The sequence below is a fragment of the Culex quinquefasciatus genome, chromosome 3, assembly GCF_015732765.1.
Source record: "Culex quinquefasciatus strain JHB chromosome 3, VPISU_Cqui_1.0_pri_paternal, whole genome shotgun sequence".
Taxonomy (NCBI): domain Eukaryota; kingdom Metazoa; phylum Arthropoda; class Insecta; order Diptera; family Culicidae; genus Culex; species Culex quinquefasciatus.
The window spans coordinates 87,372,759-87,385,330 of NC_051863.1; the positions used below are offsets into that span (position 1 = coordinate 87,372,759).

The 12,572-nt window shown below is 37.1% G+C and overlaps 1 protein-coding gene across 12 annotated transcripts in view; it reads left to right on the plus strand.

Annotated features, from left to right (window-relative positions):
• Positions 1-12,572, plus strand: part of LOC6052895 (innexin shaking-B) — a 243,815-nt gene that overhangs the window by 213,914 nt on the left and 17,329 nt on the right. For 5 of the 12 annotated variants that reach the window (XM_038263416.1, XM_038263415.1, XM_038263419.1 and 2 more), the window contains 4 exons: positions 5,134-5,288; positions 5,346-5,410; positions 7,116-7,282; positions 7,344-7,522. In XM_038263416.1, the coding sequence (XP_038119344.1) occupies positions 5,134-5,288; positions 5,346-5,410; positions 7,116-7,282; positions 7,344-7,522 (566 nt within the window). Of the gene's footprint in view, positions 1-483; positions 1,467-5,133; positions 5,289-5,345; positions 5,411-7,115; positions 7,283-7,343; positions 7,523-7,668; positions 7,909-12,572 lie in introns of those variants that run through there. The other 7 variants (XM_038263420.1, XM_038263421.1, XM_001869038.2 and 4 more) reach the window with 4 other exon arrangements.

Consider the following 12,572-nt stretch of genomic DNA (forward strand, 5'->3'; position numbering starts at 1 on the left):
ACAGCAATTTGTTATCTTTCACAGTTTTGGGCTAGAAATCATTGAAAAACGTTTCTCAGCCAAAATCCAAAACACATCACGAGATATCGAAAAATGTACCTCGAATTCGTGATCATGAACCAAAATTACCCCGTGAGCAATGTGTTAGGGAAATCGAAGTGTGGCAATTTATATTGCTTTCATGTGAGTTTTCGGAGAATAACCCATTATTATTATTTTTTATAATAGACACCTGATTTCAAGTCGAATGTTTTTGTTGCACTGGGTTTCTGCACAACACATATTTTATGTATATTAAAATCAAACTAAATTTGTACGTTATTTATGCTTCGTGTTTCTTTCAGATAAATTTCAAATAAATTGGCCGCTTCTAACTACCTCCTAAACCCCCCCTGACCCCCGGCCTCCTCAACAACTTCACCTTGTACGTTTTATTGCGGTACAGTTTCATATGCAGCATATTATGGTAATCTCAGAAGACACACAAAAAACTTACCATCTTGCATGCCTAATCTTCAAGATGCTTTTAAATGAAAGAAATGTCATTATACAGCGTTCCTGTTGTATATAAAATAAATCTTTTTAAATATGACAATCAATCACTTGAATTTCCGACATTGTTTCAATATACACTTTTAGTTTAGGCAGTTGCTAGTCATTATTTTGGCAGCACTGGCGTGAGTTGGAGCATTTTTGCCGTCGAATAGTGCCTGAAAAATAGTGCCATTACAGTGACTGAAAAATATAAATAAGATTTAACCACTGTTAAAATCGAAAATAGGCTTATTGTCGATCTTTACGAAATAGTGAAAAGTTTAGTTGCAAAGAACAATAGTTGTACACAGTTGTCCCAAAGTGAATCTACAGGAAAAAAAATGTTAAGCATACAATATCAAGCTTGGAAAAATTTGGTGGTGTAGTTTCACATGTAGTGAATAATGAGAACTTTTCGTGCGTTAACATTCTCTCTGACCCATTCAAGTCAAGACCTATTTTTTATAATATGGTATAAACTGGTGAAGTATTTTGAAAAAAAAAAAACATTGGCTTGCTTAAGTTAAAAGTGGTAGCTAATTGAAGAATTTACTTACATTGAACCAAAAACAATGTTGGATATATTTCGTGGTCTGAAAAGTTTAGTCAAAATTAGTCATGTAAACACCGATTCTCCCGTTTTCCGGTTGCACTACTCCATAACCGTGATGATATTGATGTCATTTTCATTGATTGTGACCACGAAGCAATATGTTGGCAATCCTATCGACTGTGTTCACACTAAAGACATACCAGAGGAAGTACTAAACACTTACTGCTGGATACACTCAACCTACGCTTTGAAAAGCCTTTTCCTAAAAAAGGTTGGCAGTGAAGTTCCTTACCCCGGCGTTGGAAACTCTGATGGCAAGAGTTTGGACAAAAAGATTTATAAGTACTACCAATGGGTGTGTTTCTGTCTGTTTTTTCAGGTGAGTCAAGAAATGAAAATATAAAAAATGTTCTATTTTTGAGGATTTCCTTCTTACCATACATTACGTGATAACACGTGGTACACATAACAATCAAACTACACCGTTTTCAAAATACAGGTTACTTGCATGATCCAATCTGTTCAGAAACGGAATTTGAAGAAAATTCCATCCCAACATGTACCAAAATTGTGGCATACTAGAAATAACAACCTATAGACACTCCCTAGGGTTGTGCCGTGTGAGCCAGTAAAAGTTTGTTTTTAGACACACACATACATTTTCTACCATACAGTATGTTAAAAAAAAGTATTTTCACCCCTTGGCCACTATGCACATATTGTGATGAAACATCTAAACAATTTAATGTTGACAGAAACCTAGTACTACATTTTGTTCAGAAACTCATGTTAAACATTTTGCTACAAAAAGCTCACGGAAAGATGATTTCTATAAATAGTTCTATAACAAATACTATTCAAAATCAAATCAAATTATTTGCTCTACAGCATTGCCTTGGCGTTCTCGATTGCGAGATTCCTACTCGAAACTAGGTGTTCGAAGGCTTGATTGTTGAGGCAATTACAAACCTCTTTTTACACCTTAGCTTCCATCCACCCTGGGATTAGAACTGACGACCTTTGGATTGTGAGTCCAACTGCCTACCAGCGACTCCACCGAGGCAGGACCCAGGGAGACGACTCCTACACCTGGACTGAGCTAACGACCTAAACATTTTTTTTAGGTTAGTCCGAAGGCGTGATCAGACAAATCTCGTCTCGATAAATGCCACCGGGACCGTCTGGGATCGAACCCAGGCCGACTGGATGGGAGGCAATCACGCTTACCCCTACAATAATAATACTATTACAAAAATAAAAAAAAACCCTCGTTTTAAAATACCTTAGCAAAAAATAAGTTTGATCCACGAGAACAAAAATTACGAAAGTCCATACATTTTTGGCAGGTTGCTCAAACGAAACCATAACCTAGGTATTTAAAAACGTGGGTTTTATAAAACACCTAGATGTTTGGGTATCAAGAGATCGGAAATTGTATGATCTTTCCGATGCCACATATGTTGATTTGTGAATCGTAGACTGGTTCGGATGCCGGCGGATTTTCCGACGACGTATTTCCGTGTTGGTACGAAATTCCAACTAAAAATCTATTCTATCGATACAAAGACCCCCAAACGGTGTTATATACTAGGGTGTTTCAACCAAACAAACAAGTTCTCTGATTACGGCAAACCGAAATTCCTCTTGTAGAGGATAACCATAGGGACGCTCATGCCAAATATCAGCCCATTTGGTTGAGAATTTGCCTGTCCCCAGGGGTTTTAAGTTTACATAGAAATCACTATGGGATTTTTGTGCATTTCGTTCAATCGTTCCTACAAGTCTGGGGACAACCTGGATTCACTCGGAATAAAGACAGGTGTGTAGGGGATGGTCTAATGAACACAATCCAGAAGGAATTATGCTTGTCCATTCTGTCCCCGAGGTGCGCATTGGATCGTCGTCCGGTGTCTCCAAAATCAACGATTCATCCTTCAAAAGCATCGCATTGTCCTTAGTATGCTATGACGGCTAGGTTAAAACCACGAAGCCAGACGGAGAACACGTGGTAGAGCATACACTCAAGTTTTGGCTTAGAAAAAATCTTTTAGGTAATAAAATTATAATTATTGTTGTTCCTGTAAGAATTTTAACTATTCTAAATAACGTAGCATGACGATTTTGTAATAATAATGCAATCGATGCCTCTCCTCGTGTTCACCGTCTGATATGGGGCGTCGTGGTTTCACCTAGCCGTCATAGCATACTAAGGACAATGCGATGCTTTTGAAGGATGAATCGTTGATTTTGGAGACACCGGACGTCGATCCAATGCGCACCTCGGGACAGAATGGACAAGCCTAATTCCTCTGGATTGTGTTAATTTGACCATCACCTACACACCTGTCTTTATTCCGAATGAATCCATGTTGTCCCCAGATCTGTAGTAACGATTGAACGAAAAGCACAACAATCCCATAGTGATTTCCATGTAAACTTTAAACCGCTGGGGACAGGCCAATTCTCAACCAAATGGACTGATATTTGGCATGAGAGTCCCTATGGGTATCCTCTACAAGGGAAACCTCGGTTTGTCGTAATCTGGGAACTTTTTTGTTTGGTTGAAACACCCTATTATATACCCACTCCAAAATGTTTATTTAGCAATTCTATGGTACACAGCAATAAAAGTAGTAATCCTGGGTGTAAAATAAATATTGCACTATTTTATGAAATTCTATGTAATATTACACCCTGGAATATGTAGCCCATCAGTATGGGAAACCTACTTGACCAAAATGTCAAGCTCATGTATGCGTTTATCCTTTCCATTTTTCATCGGTCTGATGGTCGAGCGGGCTAAGGCGCCAGTCTTTACTGTTGGTGCTGGGTTTGAATCCCGTTGGTTGCAACTTTTTTTTTGTGTTTACAAAAATTGTACATGCAAAAATGACTAAATGACTTTCTTGGCGAAGGTGATATGCATGCTTTTGCATGCGATTTTGCCATCAGATTTTTTGCTGTGTAATATAATGACATTTAGTTGAATTGAAAGTTTGCAAAATTAAGTTTAGATAAGTTTTACATAGAATTTCCAGAGTTATATAAACTTTTATACTAAGTAGTTGCTATGGGGCGCGGGTTCGATTCCCGTCTTATCCTCCTGGCCTTCTATCGGATGGGGAAGTAAAATGTCGGTCCATTTACGTAGAAGAGGTTTTGGGTGACTCACCACACATAACCTTCGGACGCTTAGAAATGAGCAGAAACTTGAAACAGATACCACAAAAGACCCGGGGGTCGTCGGGGGATTGCTTAGCTTTTTTTAACTAAGTAGTTAGTAAACTTTATATAGAATCCAAATTATTTTTTTAATCAGTCAATGATGCCTATTTGGATTTGGGAGACTGGATTTATGGTGATTTGTCAACAAATAACATTAGTTATGTCAATTTTTCGAAAGGTGTAAAAACTTTTTCTGCACCTTTTTTAATTTTAGTAATAGTTTTTGTTATAGAACTTTTTATAGAAATCATCTTTTCATGAGTTTTTTTGTAGCAAAACATTTGGCATGAGTTTCTGAACAAAACGTAATACTAGGTTTCTGTCAAACTTTAAATTGTTTACATGTTTTATCACAAAATGTGCATAGTGCCCAAGGGGTGTAAATACTTTTTTTACATAGGTACTGTGAATTATCAGAACCAGTCTAGTTTATATGTTTGCTTTATGTGTGCTCAAGCAAAATGTATTTGACAAAATAATATTCATCAAAATTTTAATTCAATTAAACTTACTACAATTACATCGTGCATCACTAATTTTCGTTTCAAGACGAGTCAAGTTTATCATATTTCATTGCATTTCGTGTATATAGTTTATATGAAGAATTAGTTTTCGAAAGGTGGTGTTTCTGGTGACTATAAACCTTATGCTTCCACATGGCTCATGATTTGTTGCACGGTGCTATTATCTCAAAGCTCATTTACCCATACATCAGCCATAAAAAAACATTATCATCATTTATTGAGGAAAAACAATATTTCTCGACAGCCTGTCATTCCTACGCATTCATTAAACATTTTCTTTTGCGTTGTGTTTTACAGGCAATTTTGTTTTATACACCACGATGGCTTTGGAAATCTTGGGAAGGAGGAAAGATACACGCACTGATGATGGACCTTGATATTGGCATATGCTCAGAAATCGAAAAGAAGCAAAAGAAAAAATTACTTCTCGATTATTTGTGGGATAACTTGAGGTTTGTATACTTATAAATTGGTTCGTTTAGTTCGATAAATTATTGTTTCATTTCAAGGTATCACAACTGGTGGGCTTACAGGTACTATATATGTGAATTATTGTCACTGATCAATGTGATAGGTATGTTAGAAACTGTGTATGAAATGTGGGGTGTAGCGAGTTGTATTTTCTGCATACCGTCATCTAGGAGTCATCGGGAGACATGGTGTTAATTAGGACAGTTCTATTGTTAGTTTGCTATCTCTTGATCAAATAAAGCTTTCATTGTTTTTCAGTAAAGAGCATTTATAGGACGTGTAAATGAACAATTTATATATTTTAAATCTTGATGGTTTGTCAATCGAACGATAATTGATCAAAAACGGTCACTGTACAAATGACACTTAGAACCTGAGCAATTCTCTACTGAATCGGTCTTTTTTTAGAATTTTAATTTTTGTATTTTTCAATCCGACTGAAACTTTTGTGGTGCTTTCGATATGCCCAAGAAGCCATTTTGCATCATTAGTTTGTCCATATAATTTTCCTTACAAATTTGGCAGCTGATGATGCATGAATGTTCAAAAATTTGTATCTTTTGAAGGATTTTTTGATCGATGTGGTGTCTTCGGCAAAGTACGGACTACACTGAAAAAATATTATACACGGTAAAATAATTTTTGGTGATTTTTTATTCAACTTTTTGTCACTAAAACTTGATTTGCAAAAAACACTATTTGTATTTGTCTTGATTTAAAAAAAATGAAAAAAAAAATTTCGAAGAGATTGGAAAATTTCACGAATGATTCATATTTTAACATTGTAAATCGGATTATTAGTTGCTGAGAAATCGACGTTAGAAAATGGTGGATTGTTTGGGTGAGACTTGGAAAACATCAATTTTCATGTTTTTAAACACTTGCATGGCAATATCTCAGCAACTAAGGGTCGTATTAACAAAGTTCAAAAAAGAAAAATATAGAGAATTTTCTCAGCTTTTCAAAAGTGGGCAAACATGTGCACTAATTAAAAAAATGAAAACCTGTGACTATTTTCAAAAAAAAGTCACCTGAAAATGGCTTTAACTTGAAAACGATGCCCTTTTGATTGAAAATTGGATTTTACATCGAAGAATGAAGTTGAAATTTTTTTGCGAACAATATTTCATTTTTTTTGAAAAAATCATTACTCGGTCCAAAAAATTTTGCACGACCTGGAAATTTCTAAAAAGTTGGCATTGATGTCTCTTGAAACATATAAAAAAAAAAAAAAAATAAAGATAGTGTTTTTTTTTGCAAATCAAGTTTTAGTGACAAAAAGTTAAATAAAAAATCACAAAAAATTTTACCGTGTATCATATTTTTTCAGTGTAGTCCGTATCCTACAACTTTGCTGAAGACACCAAATTGATCAAAAAATTCCTTCAACAGATACAGATTTTTGAATTTTCATGCATAATTTTTGTGTGGACAGCTGCCAAATTTGTATGGAAAATTATATGGACAAACTAATGATGCAAAATAGCTTCTTTGGGCATACCGAAGTCACCAAAAAAGTTTCAGTCGGATTAAAAAATACAAAAAATATCGAATGACTGAAATCTGAAAGAGCTTCTCACCTTTGAAAACAAACCCGAGAGTTGGTATAGTCATGTTTTTGCAACATATGTTTTTTTTATATTTTGGATTAGGTACTTTGAGCTAGAACAAAAATAAGTACATTCGATTCGATTTAAAGATGTTACATGCTCTAAAAACATAAACCCCTTCCCAGAATGTAGTCCCGATGGACCCCAGTTGACGGTACAACTTTTTCATTACACTAAAATTGTAATTAATGTTCGCAGGCCAAATGTTTTTGATGAACCGATTTTTTGACGGTGAGTTCATGACGTTTGGTTTAGACGTGATAGCACATATGGAAGCAGATCAAGAAGATCGCATGGATCCAATGATTTACATATTTCCCAGAATGACCAAATGCACATTCTACAAGTATGGTGTCAGCGGAGAAGTAATACAATTGGATTTATAAAAAAATATTTTAGACTATTCTAATATGTGTTTACTTACAGGTCGAACGACATGACGCTATATGCATTCTTCCACTAAACGTTGTTAACGAAAAAATTTACATCTTTCTTTGGTTCTGGTTCATTATTCTTACGATACTGACAACGTTAACAATATTTTACAGAATAATTATAATTTTTTCGCCTCGAATGCGAGTGTATTTATTAAGGTTAAGGTTTAGGTAAGTCTAGCATTTTTCTAAAACCTGGGATCTCTTGGTTGAAGTAAAACTTAACACAATAAATGCGAATTATTTACAAACTTTCAGGATACTCTAAGGAGTCATCTGATACTTGAGTTATATGTATCATTTTTATTTATTTGTAGGTATTGTATATGGCTTTTTCAAGTCAACTGGGAACGACCATCATTGATTTGTACCTAACTTGTTGATTGATGGAACTCAACAAGGGTTTGAAACTAAGCTGCAAAATGTGTAGTGAAGTTGTAGAGTACAGTAGAATTGATCACTCAATTGGATCCTACTGCGCCCGGGTCCCTCACAGACCGTTATTATGAAAAAAAAAAAACTTCAGTGACTGATGCCTTCCTCCTAAAATCATTTGAAAATCCCGATTTAATCCCACCTGGGGTGAGAAAGAGCCTTTCTTACTAAAAAATATAACAATGGTAGAACTTTTTCCAATTCATAACATCGACTTTGTTTATTTATAACGTCAGCACAAAGAAAGTCTTATGATGAAAGCAATGTATTATAAATGATATGGTTTCCAAAAGAAATAAAAAACACAATTTTCACCAAAAGAATATTTCTCGATTAAATTTTCAAAAGGCCCTATCTGCATAGGAAACCCATGAGGGATAGGTTGTTTTGAAAATTTAATCTAGAATTTTCAATCGTACAATATGTTTGTACGTTTGTAATCAAACAAGCGTTTATGGCAAACGTGATCATAGCAAGCTTCCTATGCGCCAGTGACAACGCAAAACGCGGTTTTGGTTTTCTAGCTTCGGTACGAGTCCTTTTGTGTGTTGGTATTTTGGTTCATCGTTCCAGCGCACCAAGCCAAGCAAAACCGAGGTACAAGTGAACCGCGTGTGCCGCACGGTGCAGGGAAGCTAGTCATTCTGCTTCTACGAAAGTGACAGAGTCAGAGATAGCTATTTTTAACAACCGCACCACTACACACTCAATCGCGAGAACCTTAGGTAGAAAGCCATTGGCGTCGCCAGCATTGAAAACTTAGAAAACGATATAAACGATGAAAAGCTTAGAAAGCTCCTATTGGAATCCAACGAACCCTGTTAAATAAACGTAAGAAAATGAAGTCTACATTTAGGCAATTTTAGGAGCGCACGGGAAACAAATTGATTGTAGCCGGATGAATGTCCTATGTCACAAAAGTTTTTGCATAAACATTGGACAGTTATGCAAAAACGGACAGGGCAAAAGAAACCGAAAAGCTGCGATATCTTACATGTTGTAGGAAACATCAAACTACAAAACGAGTATAAGTCGAGCCACAAAATATATGCGCCAGCATTCTCGCGCCAGTATTCGAAGCTCAACTTGACAACTTATCGACTTAGCGACGAAGCGTCGAAAATCGATGCAGTGTGATTTTTTGGCGATTTTTCCGCTTAAAATTCATGCTGAATCGACATATTTACAAAGGTGAAAATGACGTCCAGCCTTAAAGTAAAACCTATACCTTTCTTTAGTAAGAAAGGCAAAAAGTAAATCGTTCTAAAAATTGATCGGGATTGCCTATAGATGTCGAATTTGTTTCAGATGCTCACTCATGGTCTATACTATGAATGTAGAAAGAAATTTCGAATAAAATCAGAAATGAAAAGTGTTTGCGAAGGTCACCAGGTGGGCTTTTACCTTTTTTAGGGTTTTTTTTTTCTTATGGTAGGTTAATCAAACGGCTCTAACTCCAGAACCATATTATGAATCTGGATGAAAATTTGGGAGGTTGTAGAGCTCGAAAAATGCAATTATTGAGATAAATAAAAGATATGAAAATGAAAAAATTTGACCATATTTTCATTTGAAAACTGTGTATTTTGTTGAAAAGTCTGGCCGCATCCGAAAACAGATGGATTTGCGAAATTTGCGCGGAAACTCGCCCAGGTTCAGCACACTAGCTTTGATCTGCATTCAGAAGAATTGAAATCGGATATATGGGAGCTGAGAACGACGCGACACAAAATTTTGCAAAATTTTACCACATACGAACATCACTCGACCTCCACGGAATTTATTTTCTCAAAATTCGAGGGTTGGAGATAGACGAGTTCTGTCAAGGTGAATCGATAGAGCGTCGAAAATCGATGCAGTGTGATTTTTTGGCGATTTTTCCGCTTAAAATTCATGCTGAATCGACATATTTACGAAGATGAAAATGACGTCCAGCCTTAAAGTAAAACCTATACCTTTCTTTATACCTTCCCAAGTGACCACGCGTCCAACATCGACCTTCAACAAATCTGCTCATATTTGGCATGGGGGTCGTTTTTGCCCCAAAAACAAAGAATCCCAAGCTTGGTGAATTTGGTCCGACCCCGCGCCCGTGGACCCTCCTCTTTTTCTGAGATTTTTGAAAAACCTCCTTTTTAAAAATGCGTTTTACTAAGAGAAAAGTTAACAAAAAGTCAACTTTTGGGTATGCACATTTGAAGATTTTTTAACGTAGAATCGAATGGCGTACTCAAACTTTTCGTACAGTGTTGCCAGATATGATTTTTTTTAAGTTTTGTCACTCGGCAGGACTTGGCGTGAACCACGCCAAGTCCTGCCAAGACGGGGGTTCAAATACATAAGTTACGGAAATTGCTTTCCGCACAATTGATAGACGCCACAATAAAATCAGAACGTTTTGGACAGTCTAACTAAACACATCGGCGTATTTATTTTCGTGAATCTCCCCTCCGATCATGGAACCTTTATAACTGGCGCAGTCGAGTCTTCGTCGGAAGGTGACTGTGCCCAGTGATTCAAGTGGTCGTTCGCGAAAATCTCGGTAGTGAGACCGAAAGGGCAAGTTAATGCGAAAAACTCCGCAGTAGTTCATTAGCAGAAAATCGTCACCAACGGCTCTGGAGATCAGGAGTGAACAGCCAAGAAGAAGCAGCCACCGACCGAAGAAGACGAACCAACGTTATCCGCTGGATACTTCGGCAAGAGGCATCGTGTGCACATCGCGAAAAATTCGGATCTGAGTTCAGGAGCGCAGCACGACGTGGACTTCAAAACCTGCTGACGAGGAGGACAAAGGAACAGCGTTACCCGGATTTTCAACAAGCGTCAAAATTTAAAGTGAAGAAAAAATCTAAATTCAAAATTTAAAAATACTTTTCAAAATTTGATAAGTTAAGCGAATGTGTGAGTGAAAACAAAATCAGAAATTCAAAAATCATTTTAATAATAATAATAATAATAATAAATAAATAATTCTGCATGACCAAATTAACTAATTTGACAAAAGGAAAAAACAAGATTCACAATTGATTCAATTATGTTCCATCGGTGCGAGCGGATGGTTGTGTTTGTTTACAAAGTGAAAAAACAGGATTGTGCATGCAAACATATTGAGTGAAGGGACGCGCTGGACGGGGGGAAATCATTCAATTATGTTCCATCAGTGCGAGCGGATAGTTGTGTTTGTTTACAAAGTGAAAAAACAGGATTGTGCATGCAAAAATATTGAGTGAAGGGACGCGCTGGACGAGGGGGAATTATTCAATTATGTTCCATCAGTGCGAGCGGATGGTCGTGTTTGTTAACGAAGTGGAAAAAAATAGGATTGTGCATGCAAATATTGAGTGAAGGGACGCGCTGGACGGGGGGGAATCGTTCAATTATGTTCCATCAGAGTGAGCGGATGGTCGTGTTTGTTTACAAAGTGAAAAAAACAGGATTGGGCAGAGTCCGATTTGCGATGCCTTTCCGTCAGGTCGAAAGATTTTTCGTGTCCGTCGCAGTTTGTTTTCGTTTTTCCGCGTGCATGTGTGTGTTAAGGTGCGGCTGGCTCTGGTTGTCCCGATCACAGCTAGCCAGTCCGATTTGCGATCCCTTTCCGTCGGGTCGCAAGATTTTTCGTGTCCGTCGCGGCGTGCAACAACAACAAAACCCTATCATACCATTTCATCTCGATAAACATCGTAACTCGTCGTTCGCAACGTTAATCAGTACCTCACTAAACATCAATCATTTAAAACTCGTGAAATCATCTCAATAGACCATTTCATTTAAAATTTGACAACCGATAAACGGGAAATGTCTCATCCGCAGCATCCGATTGTTTGCCTTGAGAATAATATATAACATCTTTCAACAAACACTATGATTTTGGGTCGCATCATCATCTTCTATGATGAATCCTGACCAAACACCCTATCCTACTAACAAGTTTTCAGGTTCCTGGCGCTCGTGCGGTGTAAGCACAGAGTAAATCAGCTGCCCTTGTAGCAACCTGCGCTAACTAACATTCCCGTCCATTAAAATCGAGATCTACAAACTGACATGGCGGGCGCCGTTGGTGGCCAATGACCGTTACCTATTCGCAATTGATCTAGCTTTAGCAATCATGGTATTTTATCTTTTCAGCGCATTCATACATGCTGTTGATAAGGGAAACACTACTAGATCGTCGAAGCCTATAATCAGTAGTGCTGAAAGGATATTACGGTTCTGTTCAGCAACGGAGGGGCAACCATGGGTGATCTCTCATGCTCATGCTCATGCTCATGCTCAAAAGGAAAAAAAATTCAAAATTTATGTTTGCCTTTCTTACAAAATAAAGGTTTAAGGTTTGCTTTTGGAAAAACGCTTTTCGCAGAAATCTTTAAAAAATCGTGCACGGCGGGGAATCGTCCCAGAAAAAATCCTATTACTAATTTGATGGATTTGATGCGCTCTTTCGATTTAATTTTGGCCCGAAACCCGGAACTCAAAGCCTGATTTTTGAGAGCTCTTTTTCTGAAATACTTGTGCGATGTCTGTATCCGCTCTTTAAAATTTGTGTCTTCCATCATTGGAAAACCACTCCATTTTTTTTATTTCAGATTTGTAGCCGTGGGTTCGGAGGCGAACATTTTATATTTCGATTCACAATTTTCGACCAGTAAACTGCCGTTTTACGCATAATTGTCCCATGTTCAAAAATGTGCAACTGAGAAAAAAGCGATTGAAGTTTTTCGACCGTTTTTTATGTTTTTACGCATAATTGTCCCGTGGGTCCCAATTCACCCCATAAGTCCCTAAT